The sequence below is a fragment of the Rhynchophorus ferrugineus genome, unplaced genomic scaffold (genome assembly GCF_030347505.1).
Source record: "Rhynchophorus ferrugineus isolate W39M unplaced genomic scaffold, kcgeb_rfMv2 rfM3, whole genome shotgun sequence".
NCBI lineage: Eukaryota > Metazoa > Arthropoda > Insecta > Coleoptera > Curculionidae > Rhynchophorus > Rhynchophorus ferrugineus.
Genome location: NW_027472582.1, coordinates 15,234,753 through 15,252,131, shown reverse-complemented (window position 1 = coordinate 15,252,131; position 17,379 = coordinate 15,234,753). Strand labels below are relative to the sequence as shown.

At 30.1% G+C, this 17,379-nt stretch overlaps 1 protein-coding gene across 3 annotated transcripts in view; it reads right to left on the bottom strand.

The window, feature by feature from the left end:
* Positions 1-17,379, bottom strand: part of AdamTS-A (ADAM metallopeptidase with thrombospondin type 1 motif A) — a 367,686-nt gene that overhangs the window by 105,678 nt on the left and 244,629 nt on the right. For all 3 annotated transcript variants that reach the window (XM_076401036.1, XM_076401039.1, XM_076401037.1), the window contains exons 5-6: positions 15,633-15,784; positions 15,446-15,574 (exon numbers count right to left, since the gene is read on the bottom strand). In XM_076401036.1, the coding sequence (XP_076257151.1) occupies positions 15,446-15,574; positions 15,633-15,784 (281 nt within the window). The remainder of the gene's footprint in view (positions 1-15,445; positions 15,575-15,632; positions 15,785-17,379) is intronic.

Here is a 17,379-nt window from a genome sequence, read left to right as displayed (position 1 = left end):
TGTGGCTCGGTGAATGGAGGTAAATCGAAATGAAACAGTGGTGTTTACATGATGTGACCGTTATTTATTGACAATATAAAAAATGAGAAAAATACAAAGATAAAAAGGATGGCAGCGGAGTTACCTGTTGACGAGGCTTGGGCAGTCGATGGTGGCACGTCTTAACCAAACGAGGGTTGAGCACTGAATGACCGAAATACCCTTCAATAACATCCCAGATAAACGTCTCGGGGTTGCCGCCAGCTATTCGGTGTCGGGTTCCAATTGGCACCCCGCCCGTGTTCAACATCTGGGATTATATTTCTGGGTATTTCGTAGACCGTTATTCCACGATGTAAAATTCGACATGCCTCAATTCGCTACATATATATATATATATATATATATATATATATATACTATATATATATATATATATATATATATACTATATATATACTATATATATATACTATATATATATATATATATATATATATATATATATACTATATATATACTATATATATATATATATATATATATATATATATATATATATATATATACTATATATATATATATATATATATATATATATATATATACTATATATATATACTATATATATATATATATATATATATATATATATATATATATATATATACTATATATATATACTATATATATATATATATATATATATATATATATATATATATATATATACTATATATATACTATATATATATACTATATATATATATATATATATATATATCTATATATATATACTATATATATATATATATATATATATATATACTATATATATATACTATATATATATACTATATATATATATATATATATATATATATATATATATATATATATATATATACTATATATATATACTATATATATATACTATATATATATATATATATATATATATACTATATATATATATATACTATATATATATATATATATATATATATATATATACATATATATATATACTCTATATATATATATATATATATATACTATATATATATATATATATATATATATATACTCTATATATATATATATATATATATATATATATATATATATATATATATACTATATACATATATATATATATATATATATATATATATATATATATATATATATATATATATATATATATAGTATATATATATATATATATATAATAGGAAATTAATTTAAAATACTAGAAGAGATACTTTATTAAAATTGTATGAATAAAACCCAAATTTATTTACTATTTCCTTATAACTTAAAAAAGTGATAAAATATAAGGAAGAAAGTATTTTCAAACATTTTTTAACAAAATCTGAACGCCCATTCTTGTTTTATAATATTTCCGATGATTTTTGAATGAAATTGTGAGTTGTAAAGGGATAAAGCAGTTATATTTTAGTTGTCTATTGTTGTAAAAGCTTTATATAGAATATACAAAACATCTATGGAGTTGAAACAAACTGCATGATGATATATTCCAGCTCCAAATCAGATTTTAATAAATTGTTCGGATATGCTTTGTGCACTATTAAACATTGTATCTTTATGTGAATATTTCTGACCTTTTGATATAATAAATATCATTTCGAGTTATATTTTAAAGTGTATGAATTCAATCCCGAGCTATCGTTAATACTGAATGCCTGTAGGTAGCCCACTAATTAAATTTACTTCGAATATATGCTGCGTTACTTTTTAAATATTTAGAAATACCGGACAAGGCATTTAGCAACATTTTTTTAATTTATTTATTTTAGTGAAAATATGTTTAGCGTGTTGCAGCTGCACTGAATATTAGTATGGGCAAGGTCACTAAAATATATCAAAAAATTAAAAATATAATCATTGATTCACTGAAAAGGAAACGTTCTCATACGAAGCGGGTGACCAATCAAGGGCGGCTTGATGTTAGCTATATCAGAGCTATAAGCATAATTTAATAAAATTATTTCAGAGGAAATGGTTAGTCCGAATAGTCTCCATAGAAAACTTAAAGATATTCAGCTCTTTGAGGGAAGTAAAACACTCCTTCATAGACTGTTGGGAAATATAGGATTTAACGGTGTAAAGATAAGTCATGAAAGGGTCTAATACCACTTGCTTTGACGACATTACTTTTAAGAGAACACACTTTTCAAAAGCACCTACTAAAATCAAGGAGGACATGGATATTTCAGAATTAGCATTGGGTTTCATGGCAAGATCATAATAAAAATAGTGTTAAGTTTACCAAAGTTGATGGAAAAAATAAATATTGGAATAATAATTGATTATTGGAATAACAATTTTAATAGTCATAAAATATTGTTTGTTGTTTTTGCTGAAAGCAGGAATTGGTAAAAACACCTTCGGTTTGGATGATTCGATTAGACACATTGAAGAAGAAATTGACAAATAATTGAATCGTGAACAAATATTAGATAGATAAATTAACAACTTAGTTATTCACTTGAATGTAGCTTTCTGAATATAGTATTATGATTCAATGCTGACAATTTCCAAGGCAGGGTGATGAAAGTGAAAACAACTCACTAAAGGTGAGTATATAATTAATATACGATAAGTGTAGGGAATCGTATTATAGAGTGTGAAAGATGTATGGGCATAGATATATGTGTAAGTGTTCAGAATATATATGAGCATTCGGTGAGGAGTAGGAGAAAAAGATTAATAACTCTTGTTTAAATCTGATTCTATCAAGAAATACGTATACAGGTAGTTACAGAATATTCTGAGAAGAAATATGAAGATATCAAAATTACTCTACAAGGAAACAATGTACCGAAGGACACACGAACTAAGCGTAAAAGGTAAATATACTCCCTAATGAAAGTAAAATACATTACTTGGATATACAATTGTTAATTAACATTTTTGTTTCATTACTTTATTTAGATTATAAATTTGTTATGTCACAGCTAAAATGAATTAAAAATCACAGTTAATGCAGTAGTTAATGATTGACGTCATCAATTTAGATGACGTGAGTTCGCTGTTTTTTTGAACGGACTATATAATTGTGGTGGATTAAAAAGTTGTAGTCGTCGCTGCATACGCAAGCGCCTAATAATTTAGTGTTACACTAAATTCGCTAAAGTAAATTTCGTAGAATATATCAAACAATGGTTAGATTACAAAGCCATTACGATTTTAAGTCCAGATTTTGGACGATAATATAGGGTGCGGCGAAAGTCCCGCTACCATTCTGATATGACACTAAGGTGGGGCAAAATCCCGCTTTTGATTGCGTGCCATCTTGGTTATGTGCCTTTTAGCTCAATTTCGCCTTAACCAAGAACAACGAGCGAAAATAGTGACAATGTTTATTGATAGTAAAGGTTCCATTATTGCCACTCAGTGGAAATTCCATTCAATATTAGCGGGACTTTTGTGCCGCCCTATATATTGAAGAAGAAAATGCACCGAATATCGTATAAAATGGTTGAAAATGTGTTCGGTTCCGAAATTTGCCAATAAAATTATAATAAATTATCGAGATGCAAATCAGGGGTGTCGTGCCAATGCGAATCTCCGAGATCGAACGGGACCCAAACGAAGATGATACGGTTGTTGGAATACCGAAATTAATACTTGGACGGTATTTAATCGATATGCAGGAATGCTTGGCCTACAAAAAAGGCCACCGCATCGAGGAACGCCCGCCAGGATGTACAGGGCAAATTATTCTGATTAATGTATGATCCGCCGGTTGGTTCTGAGAGGTTCCCGAAGCGGTAGCTGGTCGGGGAAGGTCGTACGGACGGCGTTCTTGGAGAGATCGGAATGTACTTAAATTAATTAAGCCGACAGTTTATTGCGCCGGGGACTGGCTGAAAAAGATACGGAACTAATAAAATGGATATTTGATGGAGATGATGCCCTTCAGGTGTCAGGTAGTGGCTTCAAACAGTGAAGGAATGAAAAAGAAAACAAATTAAAGACAAGCCCTCTGACCCATCCTTATAAAAATAGTATACAGAATGATCAAGTAACAATACGATAAATACAGTCTGTTCAAAGTTATTTTGTATATACGTCATTTAAATTTGTGACATCAAAACGTCGCAATGTTGGCGCATCAACTCTGAGTTTTACTTCAGAGTAGTTTTTCTAATCTAAATAAAATAATTGAATAACAACGTAATATATCAAATATAATTTATTTTAGCATTATAGTACACCTAAAAACTATAGTTAATTATACAGGCACAATAGTTTATAGGTTAGTATTATAACCTCTTATCACTATTGTTTTCAAGAATTTTACATACGTCTGGCAACCGGGCGACTTTGACAGGCACATCTGTTTACGTGTTCGAGCTAATTAGACAGCATTGTAACTCTTTTGAACTAGAATAAAACGAGAGGAAAAATATTGTCGGATACTAAAACGAATTACAAATTGCGACAGGCACTATATTTGATGACCTATGAATAAAAAAACTTTGAACAGACTATATATAACATTTTTATAGTTTTATAAAACAATGAAATTACTACCTGAGCAGCCCAGCTTCACGCTTAGGTATATTAAGGAAGAAAATTAAAGCAATTCTTATCTTTAGTTTGTTTCTAGTCTTTACCGATTAACTTACAATTTGTCTTTACAATAACTTAAATCTAGGTATATATCTGGGAGGACCCATCGGCCCTATCTTGGTCTCTGGTGTAATAATATTTATGTATCACCACTCCTTTTCACTCCTGTTCAACCGACTTTGTAAAAGGAGGGGGTTCTATGTTCGGCTGTATATATAATTTTAATTTTCTACGATTTCTGCGTCAATTGTGGCCCGATTTTCAAAAGTCTTATTTTATTCGAAAGAGTGCCTTTCCTAGGTGGTCCCATTGGAACCAAATCAGGATCTCTATTGAATCGAGGAAAACGCTCAAATTTCAAAAACACTTACAAATGTTTCACATATTCTTCTATCTAAAATAATCAAATATTTGTGAATAATTTTATTGCTGAGCTGATGTGGCGGAAAATCGGAAGTAGTTTGTGCAGTTGTTTTTTAAGTACTAACTATAACATATAGATTTTTAACACAAAAAAATATTTTAATATTAAGTATTACATAATTATCGTTGTAATAACTAAATAAAAATAAACAAAAAACCTAATTTAACCTATCTAGAATATCAAAAATCGCAATATCATCCGCAAATCTAACCATTGTAATATTTCAGATTTTAGATATATCACATCTAAAGAATAGGTAACGAATTGGCCTCGATACACTTACTTGTGTAGCCGCTTCTTTAACTCTAAATATTCTGGCTGTAATCTAAGATATTAATAGTTCAGCGAGTTGTTTCGGTAACATTTTGTGCAGCTTATGAACAAGACCGTTATGCCATAGCTTATCGAAGGCTTGTACTACACCTAAGAGTAGAACTGAACAAACCTTTATACCTTCATATACATTTTTAGTTACATCTGTTGTTCTATGTACATCAAATATTAAATGATTATGTTTATATTCAAACTGGTATGTAGTTATTAAGATTTTTCAGGGAGATAGGTCTATAGGTCTTGGCGATTTTCAAGGTTTTGTTATCATGATAATTTCAGCCATCTTCCAAATGCCTGGAAAATGTTTTAGTCGAATTGATCAACATGATGTGTTTTATAATTCTTTTCTTGGTATTTTTTTGCAGAAATTGTCCTGTTATTATGTTATAACCTGGTGATATCTTTTGATTAATGTCAACTTTGTTAACTTTGGTTAGTTCTTTCGGTATGACTAAGTGAATAGTCGAATTTTCACATTCTATATTCGGCAAATTACTTTCGATTGGTTTGAATTAAATAGAATGATAATAAATTAATTTCAGCCATAATTTATTCCAATGTTTTGTAATGCACAATGGTTTTTGACATTTAATTCATAGAGAAATGAAATATATTGTGTTCCAACACTCGAGCAAGCCTAGTAAGAAAACTAGTAGCAAAACTAAGCTCTAGTTTTACATACGGAGTTTGTTGCACTCGCAGATTTGTAAACTTGACGTATTGTTATTAAGTTAAAGCCCGGTGATTTCTTTGGTTAACTTTAGTTACGTTCTTTCGGCTTGACCAATTGAATAGTTTCGATTTCGATTGGTTTGAACTGAATAAAATGACTATACGTTAATTTCGGTAATAATTTATTCCAATGCATTGTATTGCACAATGACTTTTGACTTTTCTTTCGAAGAGAAAACAAATATGTTGCTTGCCGACTCTCAAGCATGCAACGTAACACTGTCCATAATTGTTTAATTGTGGGCAACATCTTACGCTTTTAGGTAATTTAATTTATCCGTTTTCATTAGCAATAAAATTAATATTAATATCTATTTTTTGAAATGAAACACTTCTTTGGTGTATAATTAATTGTTCATGCTTGGAAATACGTTGTTCATGTTATATCTCGACCTAAGCTCATATAGCTTTCAGTACATTTTCGAATAAATTCGGTTAAAGAGTTAAGTGATGAATTATTAATGAGTTCAAGTTCAGCTAGTATTGAACGGTAATGGAGCTTCATGTGGTAATACAGCTAATTTATCACGATAAAAAAACTTTTCAAGATCCTGCACTATTTATTAACAATATTGGTATTCTTGTTTTTTTGCTCTCAGTATACTTATACATGACAAACTATAGGCACATATTTTTGGTAACACTATCTCTTGGAAAATAAGGATAACTTATGATCTCAATTGTTATGTATGTATCGACAACGGTAGAAAATAAAACAATACAAAAGCATAAGAAATTTTTTCTCAATAAGATATATTGTGAATTTTTTGAAATAGAAAGTTTTGACTATGTGTTATTGACAGTGTTGTTACAACAAAACATAAAATTCCAGGTACTTACCACCAATTATTATTCAGCTGTTCTAATATATTTTCTCTCTCGGTTCTTCAACCAGTTCTGATTATTTTTATGGTGTCTTTTTTTTTGGTCATTTATATTAGATATGATATCAGAAGAATTACGGCTATATATTGGCGAAAATAGATATCTAAAATTAATCACCTTATTTTATATTTCCCCGCTAATGTGTTTTAATTATAAATAAAAACCCAGGAATATTCTATTTCAGGACCATTTAAACATTTTTATATCGACAGCTGGGACAACCTCACATATTATTTAAAATAATATTTATCCTTTCTTAATTGTAAAATGTGTAACTGTCTTGAATATATAAGCAAATCTTTTAAATATTACATGTAAAATAATTTTCGCAATTTTAAATAAGCCAATATTTTGATTTAAGGAATTCATTTCCAGTATAAATTCAATAATAAAATAACAAATAACATTGAGGTTCTTGAACTTTGTGACTGTTTTTGAGCTTGTGAATAAGGAAATTTATTTCTATACCAGAGCAGAACTGCAACTTCTGAGAATAGAAAAAAAAACGGCATAATCATCGAATACAAATGAATGATTTTAATAAGGTTTATTACAATTTCGATAAAGAGATTGAAGTTCAGAAAAGAGATACATACAAACTGGAGAGATTGTTTGTTGGACGCATTGCTTTCCCAAATACTGATGTATTGTAGCAACCTATAATATTTGAAGAATAACTAGCTTCAGTTTAAATATGTTTTTGAAGAAAATGTTGTTAAATGTGTTTTCGAAAAACGAAATTTAAAAATTAGTTTATTATCTTTGAAGAATATTATATATCGGTGTGTAAATCACTGTACAGAACTATATGCTATGAAATCTAATAAAGAATGGAGCAAAGAATTGACAACTGACAGATTGTCTAGCATCTACTGCTGAAGAAATAAGCTGAAGTCAAAACTAAAACATGGTGTCTTGGACACTGAGCCTGTTACACTTTCACATTTATAAACTTAAGATCCTTCATATGCGATTCTTAAGGAAAATTCTTTATGTTTCCCCTGAGGCCATATTCGAAATTAAGTCATTCATTGAGGAACAATTACTCACACGTTTCTGTAGCGAAATCGATCTTTTGGATGAAGTAAGACGCAGCTTAAAAAAATCAACATGGATCAAAATCATAGAAAACGATCAGAAAAAATTAGGAGAATTAACGTTGTCCAATGCCAGAACAGCTACGACTGACCGCGAACTTTGGCGAGACCGTGAGAGTTACATGCTGTTTTATACCTCTGCTCGCGAAAAAATACAAATATATTTTAAATAAAAAAGCCCTTACGATGCTATTAAAGAACAATGAGCAATGAAGAATTCGTAAACTTGTAACCATTCTTTTATAAGAGGCTTGGCTGGCGGATTGGTTAAGCCTACATGTTGGTTCTTATACTACAGAGTTAGTCGCGAGTTCAAATCCTGTGGGTGCACGGTTGCCAATTTATGTTTGTGATTGTCGTTAAGGCAAGAGTGCAGAATCCGACAAGAAATATGACCCCAGTCATGCCGTTAACCAAGCTGGAGACCGGATATCTTCCGGGATCTACAAGTTGATCTCCAAGTTGGTTACTCGCTAGTCGGTAGACTTTTTATCGACGTAAATATTAAACAACCACAAACATAAATTTACGACCATGCCCCAGCATGATTCGAACCCGCGAATATAGCAACAGTAGGTGGACCGTCCTGTCGCCTCTACCATTGCGCCAAGCGGGCTGAAATTGTTTTATACACATTTTAAGTAGTTTTTAAACAAAATATTTTATGAAGATCCTTTTTTTATTTCCGTTTGTAATAAATATTCCGTCTTGGTGTACCCTTACTTAGTTAAGACAGAGAAAACTTGGCTATAACTTTACACATGGGATATCGCATTCCATGCAATTTTGTTTTATGGATCAGATTGTCATATCTGTGACAGTGACACTATGTTTAGAGATAAAGGTTATAAAACTTTGACCTTGACATAGTAACTTTATAATTCCCTTTGAATTGAATCGAAAACGTCTAAAAAAGTTTTAATCGACGATGTGGCATTGAACTAACACGTTGAGTCTAAAAAAAGATCCAGAAGCTAAGCGCCACACCAACGGCTCCCCAAATAGAATGATTCAGCGGCCTAGAGATGTCGATAAACGGTTTCCAAGTATTTTAGCGATTTACGTTAGTTGCGTTCGTTTATCCTGAGGTACATAATTTCGGACATTTTTTGATTCCCCAACCGTAGTAAAAGTATGTTTAACATTTTTGCACTAATTATGTTTGGTCTAGTGGTTATATAATTTGATAATTATCCCCGATATTAGGTAATTTCCTAAAAGCCATTACATTACATGTACTTAGTTATGACATCATATATATATATATATATATATATATATATATATATATATATATATATATATATATATATATATATATATATATATATATATATATATATATATATATATATATATATATATATATGTATATTTATATATAGAAGATATATAAACTATATATATATATATATATCTCCTATCAACTTGCCAATACGATGCGTTAGAGCGAATTCGAAGAATTTGGTAGACATTTGACAACAGTGTCGACCAGTACCACAATGTTTTGCACTTATATATTCCAACGCTTCAGAGAGCATTCTGTTTTTTCTTAACTACTGTAAAACGAAAAGGAAAGATACGCCCCAAGTTTAGAACGAAACTTACCATTTGTGTCAGTACTATGGAGGCACTGGAGGCACTACGCATATAGCAATGTCAATAATTGTATTTTTTCGAAATAACAGGTATTAAAATATACACTAACAAACAGTACACAAAAAATTACAATATTCGTGATTATCTACCATTCATTACAAAAAAATACGATGTTAATGATATGTATTTATTTAGATAGCCTGCACACGTATAAAACTTTTTATCAGTCAGATCGAATGAAGATAAGGCCCCAAAAATAATTATAATATCCATATCTTATGATGAGTTTCAAAATTAACGTATAACGCATGATAATATATCGTTTTTCAAACCTAATTTTAAACAGGTTCTTTATATTTATAGCTAATGGTGTGTATCAACCGCATCAAGTTGGATTTAACGAACAGGGTATAAATTATGAATATGTTGTTTATATATCTTCTTTTTTTGGTCGTAGACGACAGTTCACCAAGACTTCTTGGAAGGTCCCCATTGGAATGGAAGGCAATATCAGTATGAGTTATAGCTCTGAATCAGAGAATTGCAATAAAATAATCGTTGAGATACATATTCGTGCCAAATTAGATGGAAAATGATTTATGCTTTAATATTTTTCTAACGAAGCTTCAAAATATTATTAGAAATTCGTAGAAACAACATAGAGATGCATATTTCATTAAAATTTAAAAAATAAGTTATTGCTCTTCTGGTATTGATTCACTTATTCACAAGGTATGATATTTTTCTAATACTTTTCTAAATTTTTATTGTAAAAAAACAGTACAATGTATTTTATTCAAAGCATTGTTCATTGATAGCAGCTACATTTTCCCATCTTTCAAGCAATCTATGGATTCCATCTTGAAAGAACGATGTATCTTCTGAGATTATCCACGAATCGACTCATTTTTTGGTACCTTCATAAGAATTGAAATGCTGTTCAGACGCGGCACTACCCATATGTATTGCGATTTTGCTCGTATTCCTGCAATTTTTGGCTCAAATGAATCAATTATAGGCGATAGCGATCCCCATCGATAGTTTCATTAGATTTTAGTAGCTCATACTATAGCACACCAAGCTAATCCCACCAAATAGAGAGTAATAGCTTGGAGACATGGATATTTGGTTTTGACATTGATATTGATGATTAGGTGATCCCCATGTTTTTTTCATTTTAGATTATCGTAATAGATCACCAGTAACAATACGATACAAACAAAACCTTTCCGATTTTGTCGTTGACGCACCATTTTACGCATGACCAAAAGCCTTTTAATATCTCAATTTCAATTTATACGGCATATAAAATATATATTTTTATATTATACAAATAATCAGATTTTGGATCATTCATATATCTCCCGGACTCTCGAGCAATTATCGAGTAATACGTCCAAAACCTCGCCTTCAAATTTTTTTTTTGTTCAGAACGCTCTTTGACCTCGGTATCAAAATCACTACTTTGAATTCATACATATTTCAATACAATACATATTTCGATGATCTTTAGCTCAGCTTCTTCAATTTTAGGTGAAAAAATAAAACTTCCCTCAACTGTATTGTACTCGTCTCAAATACAAACATTTCTAACACATTGAAAACATTTTTGTGTTCACACTTCACACACGAAATGGCATATACTGAAAATTATCTGTCTGATGCCAATTGTTACTAGGATATTGTAATACTGTTAAACTCATAAAAAATATAAATTTAAATTAGTATGACATGAATAATATTCCTGTAATATATACAGTCTGTGCAAACTATATATGCAAAACAGATGCAATATTCGAATGCTTAAACATGTGTCCAATAATTAGTTTATAGTAATGTTTGTATTCCTGGTTTAATACCGACTAAATATATATTCTTTAAACTTAAGTTTTATCATGTGATATTTGTGTTATTCACGTTTATTGGCATATTGCACTAATATTTACAATGAATAAACTATTATAAACTTTATTTATATTAGGAGGATGAATATTTCACTAATTTTTGCAAACTATAAAACATGATAATTTTATATATTGCTGGTAAAATTGTTATAATTTCCTGTTTATATACAGGAATAAGTACTATTTATATCCTGCCTTATAACTACATATCTATGTTTTACATATTAAACAATGCAATCAAATAAGATAATACTAACATAATGGAGACAGTTAATCATTATTTATAAACAATTTAATATGTATATGTCTATATTTTATGGCCGTTTTATACTTCTTACTATTGAGAAGAACAATGATCCAAAGATAACTCTGAATTCCTTGAAATACTGATCGAAAAGGCTTCTTAGAAATCGAATCAAGGATTATTTTTTATGAGAAAAAAGGGGTGTAAAATTATTTCTCGTATTGTTGTTTTTATAACACTGCAGTATAATAGCTTTGTTTACTAAGAAGATTTTGCTGGGATTATGTAGGATATTGGAGATTATAAAGAAAATGTAGATGTTTTCTGGTTCACATCAGATAACCATAAATAACCAGCGGGTTTTTTTGTGTCTTTACTAAATAGGTCCTTTTATTGCAGGTTATCTGTTGTTATATACTAGACAATAACTTCACGTAACTGTAAAGTTTTTGGAATTGTTTTTTTTCCTGGGTTGTATGGTTATATCCGAACTAGTAATCTTATTCAAACAATCATCTTAACTTATTGACTTATAACATTTTGGACTAGCCGGTGTTTACAGAAGAAAAAAAAGCTTTATCAAAGCAGGGCACTCTTACATACAGTCCAGAAAACATAACAAAAACCTGCTAATTAAAATATAAGATGTTTTAAATTCCACATTATTGCTCAGATTTGGTTTCTTTTACCTACTTCAGGTTCGACTTTCTTCAAAAAAAAGCCTTCTTCGAACGACAATATAATAGAAACCGTGGAAATATAGTTTGAGGGGTAATGAATTCAGGAATGATATTCATATACTATCTCTGAACAAGTGTTCTTTATTTATTGTTTGAAATCGGTTCAATTTTTTTTGTTAAAAATATTTTATTTTTCTCTTTTTAGAAGATATTTATTCAATAAATTATGCAGTTATTTTATTTAATATTTCAATGGGTAGATCAAGTAAAGGGGCAGCCCGTATGATGAGAAATAAGAATAAAGAAACAATGATTGAAAATAATGAGCGTTTCAGGCCCCGGGGTCCGCTACTTAGCGTAGGTGATTTGACAAATGTTTTAACTAAACTAGAATAAAATACTATTTTCCGCTCCGGGAATCTGACCCGCGACCTCTGATTGGAAGCTAAACGCTTATATGCTATGCTATTATATGCAACTATATATGCTTTAACAATTACACTATAGGAACAACTTGTGAACGACTTCCGATTTTCCTTCATATCAGCTCAGTAAAAACATTATACATAAATATCTGATTATTTTAGATAAAAAATATGTGAAAACTTTATACGTGCCTTTGAAATTAGAACGTTTCCCTCGATTTCCTCCCCTTCCCCAACAGATCCAAACTATGCGCAAAAATCAGAACAATAACCAGAATGCAATGTTTGTCATTTTACAACACGTCTGGTGAGTCCCATACATGATGACTCGCTACTTAGGACGTGTCAATTTTCGTGGGTCATGTTACTGGGGCATCATACCACTCGAACGACCTTCATAAAGTGACGATTCTGCTTTTTGCAACCACTGCCTTGCGGAAAAATGCAAGGTGGTGAATCCTGACGGTTTTAGGAAAATTAAAATTGCTTCCGTACACAGAAACTGACGCGGCACTTTAACATTCGTGATGTCAATTTTGTTGTAAAGGCTAAATGTGGGTTATATAAGGTCACGTAAGTAAAAACCACATGAAAAGCATTTTTTTTGGAACCTTATTTGTATATGTCGAATCGTATACTTTTGTAACAATATTCATGTTGAAAATAAGAAACTACATCATAAGAAACAAATTGTGGTATATAATTTGTTATTAATCTGTCTGTTATATGATTATGTTTTTTAATATATGTTATGCTAATCGATTATAGAGAGAAAAACTTAATACCTACACGTTAATTTGGGTTTGTTAACAAAGGTTCGACAATTGACCAGGTGCATAGAATAATGGATATAATTAAAAAAGCCTTTTAAGGTAAAAAGCAAGCTATATATATTCAGCTATATTCTTAGATGTAGCATAAGCCTTCAATAAGGCATGGTATGACGGCATTGTTCATAAGCTACAAAAAATATTACCGTAAAAACACAGTGAATTATTGGAAGCAGGTGTATCACAAGGAAGTTTATTGGGGCCAATTTTTTACCCAATTTACATATGTGATATAAATGTGATTCTTGCTGTCGGTTCAAATATAATCAGACATTATATACAATCATATAGCAACAACGCTAGGTATCTCCGAATGAATCTTGATGCAAGGCAACTAATCTGTTTGTTATTTGGTTATTTTTAAAAATAACGGGGGAACTGCAATAATAAATGCGATATATATTATTTAAAATAGTAACAAAATCAACGATAATCCTAGGGTCAATAATTTCTCCAATTATAACTTTTAATGTAAAAGACATGAATATAGGCATATATATTTTATAAGAACTTATAAGGATTATATGCATGTTTGCTATTAAATTAACGGTATGAAGTTGCAAGAGAATCATTTAGAAGCAACGTTTAGATTTCACGGGTGGTGTAAATAAACCACAAGGAAAAGAAATACACTAATATTACCTAAATATACTCGATGTTGTTACTTCATTGTCCAGATATGTAAATTAAATTTTCAACTTTCATTTGTACCAAGTACACAAAAAGTACACTTGAATAATAAGATAATAAGTAAATAAGGTAAGGTATAATAAGTATAGTAAGATATATATAAAGTATATGTTAAATATCGTAAATCTCAACTTGTTTCTCTAGCCTTGTTTCTCAACTTGTTTCTTTAGCCCCTAATTACAACTGTGGACAGCTCATGCGACTGGTAAAACAGACATCATAGACAAATTCGAGAAATACCGAGCTAATCGTGATTTTATAATAATAATATAAATTATTTGTGTTATAGTGATTCAACCGTTTAAAATTAATATTTATTATTAACATTCATCATCATTATCAGGTTTCTCAGTAGATTTGTTATGGATATAATTTTGTTTTGCCTAAATATGGGGAACTTGATTTCCATAATACTGTTCTCATAGTTTCCAACTGGCGATTGTGCTATTATTGGGTACTCTAGAGTTATTACCTGGACTTAAAGTTCTTCTCAAGTATTATACAGATAGTATTTTTACTTAATGTACTTCAATATTCTATCACTATTCATGGTTATTGCGTCTGGAATACTCAATCACTTCATGTCTATAAAAGTTGTGGTAATCTTTTTAAAATTATTATTTTAGTCACAGTCGCTCAATTGGCGTTCCGTTTCTGGACAAATTTATTATTTTTTCATTTTATTCTTCCCATTGGTAGGACAAAATCTATTTTTTAACTGTGAAATATAAAATAAATAATCCGAATAAAATCAAAGAGCGCTAAAAAGTTCAAACGTTGGAATACGAAAATAATGATGGTTAGGAGATATTAAGTGATTCAGTGTTTCTGACGCTCTGAATTAGTAATTACACTTATAACTTAAAAATTAATCCTCTTTTAGAATATATCTATCGTGTATTATTATTATGAATCAATATTTGAAAGTAAGAAATAATAATGTTTAAGTAAAGCAACATCAGGGTAGTTTAAACTTATACAGATGATTGGTTATTCGTTTTAAAGAAAAAGTTGTACTTACCATTCCATGACAAAGGTTGACGGATACGACAGAGTTTTTGTCGTTTCTCAGTTTTCCTGTGTAGAAGCATTTACTGATTTTCGTATCATGCCTGGTACTTTCAGCTCTGTGATATCCATGTTGTACAATCTAAAGATAAAAAAAATATATTAACATATAAAATGAAGAGAAGTGTCTATCTTCTTACATCTAGGTCTGGAGCTACGAAATTGTGGTTGATCTCAAGTTCTAGTATTAGTTTCTTCCCGAAGGCGTCAATTTCATACTTGGGATAAGGATCCCATATTTCTGCCGTTTTGTGTCGGAAGTGACCACTGTGGTGCCTGACAATGGGTTCATCTGAAAATAAAAACAGGAAATAATTCAGATTTTCCATCCAGATCAGGTAATATAGTTTAAATAATTTTGATATGTATTAAATATATATTAGTTTGAGACAGGCTAATATATATTTAAGTATTTACGCCAGTCAAGTTGTTGGTATATAAAATGAACTGAATATTTATTTTTCTATGTAACATATGTATTCAATTTTTAAAATGTATAATTGGGTTGAAGATAATTTTAGTGTTACTCTATTTTTATAACTTAATCAGAAGCGAATGTTTTTTCTTCGCTAAATGTACATTGCTTCCAATTCCATTTGCGACTTTTGCTTTAGTAACTGAAGCCTTTTTTATGGTGGAAATTTGATTAAACAAATTGATTTCTTTATATTTCATTTAAGGAAGTATTTCATTTATTTTCAATATTTTATTATATTTTCAAGTTTTTCTCTTTAGGCATCTAGGGTTTATATCATTTTTTTTATATTCCGGTTTTATTCAGCCTGGTTACTGGCGTAACTGTGATTATTTTCATTGTGAGACGTTGGACTCTTGCCTTATGGACAATCACAATTATAAATAATCACAAACATAAATTTACAGTTTTGTCACATTAGTAGGTTGCCTTGACTATTGCCCCAGACAAGTCGGCATATACACTTAATGAGGCTATAGCTATATGAATTAAGAACCAAAGGTAATGTTCCTTATATTAGTAAAATTTATAGTAATTTATAATATATTTTATCATCATCATCGATCCTTGTGTGTGTTCCTACTGTCGTTCGAAAAACTTGATGTTAGTCTTGATTGTATATATTCTTTTGCATGTTCTATTATTGAGATGTAGAAAGATCTGTAGCTTGACACGTTAGAGTTATTATTTTAGTTAGAATACTATTTACTTCCCCTATACTACTGGTGCCAAGTACTTCAACAATTTCACTTACTCTAGCTGCATTTTGTTAAGTTTTACAGGATATTCGCTAAGATTATAATTTGTTATAATTATATTCACCAAAGAGTTTAAAAAGAATAAGGAGATAATGTTTGCTTAATGACTTTAACAGTTTTAATGTGAATATATGTTAGATTGTGCGAATTTTGGTTACGGACTATCAGTGCTTGAGATAAGGTCGAATGGTGCAACAAAAGAGCTGTCCAAAAATGGACGTCATTGAGATAGGGATATTTATCCCTTTTTAGCCTCAGTGTCGTGTTGTATCGCCGTTCACCAAGTTATCACTTATTTTCATAAAATAAAATATATTTTTAATAAAATAATAACTTTTTTGTTCCTAAACCACCTCCTATTCTATAACTGGCGCAGTCAGTAGAATTCTGTAGAGATAATAAGGTTGTTTTATTGTGAATTAATTCAATTAATCGGGTTAAGACAGGTTTATATTGAATTGGTAATCATTCCATAGTTACTAGACGCATTTATAGGTGTGGTCGGGTAAAAACATTACCGTTGAAACTCTAAGGTCGCTAAAGCTGCTGAAAAACCCCTGGCTATTCCCGGCGCAAGCATTACAGTTTATGATGTAAGGCCATCAAAGGCAAACTGAAGTAAATGTGTATCAACATAGGCTATTAGGCTTTGAA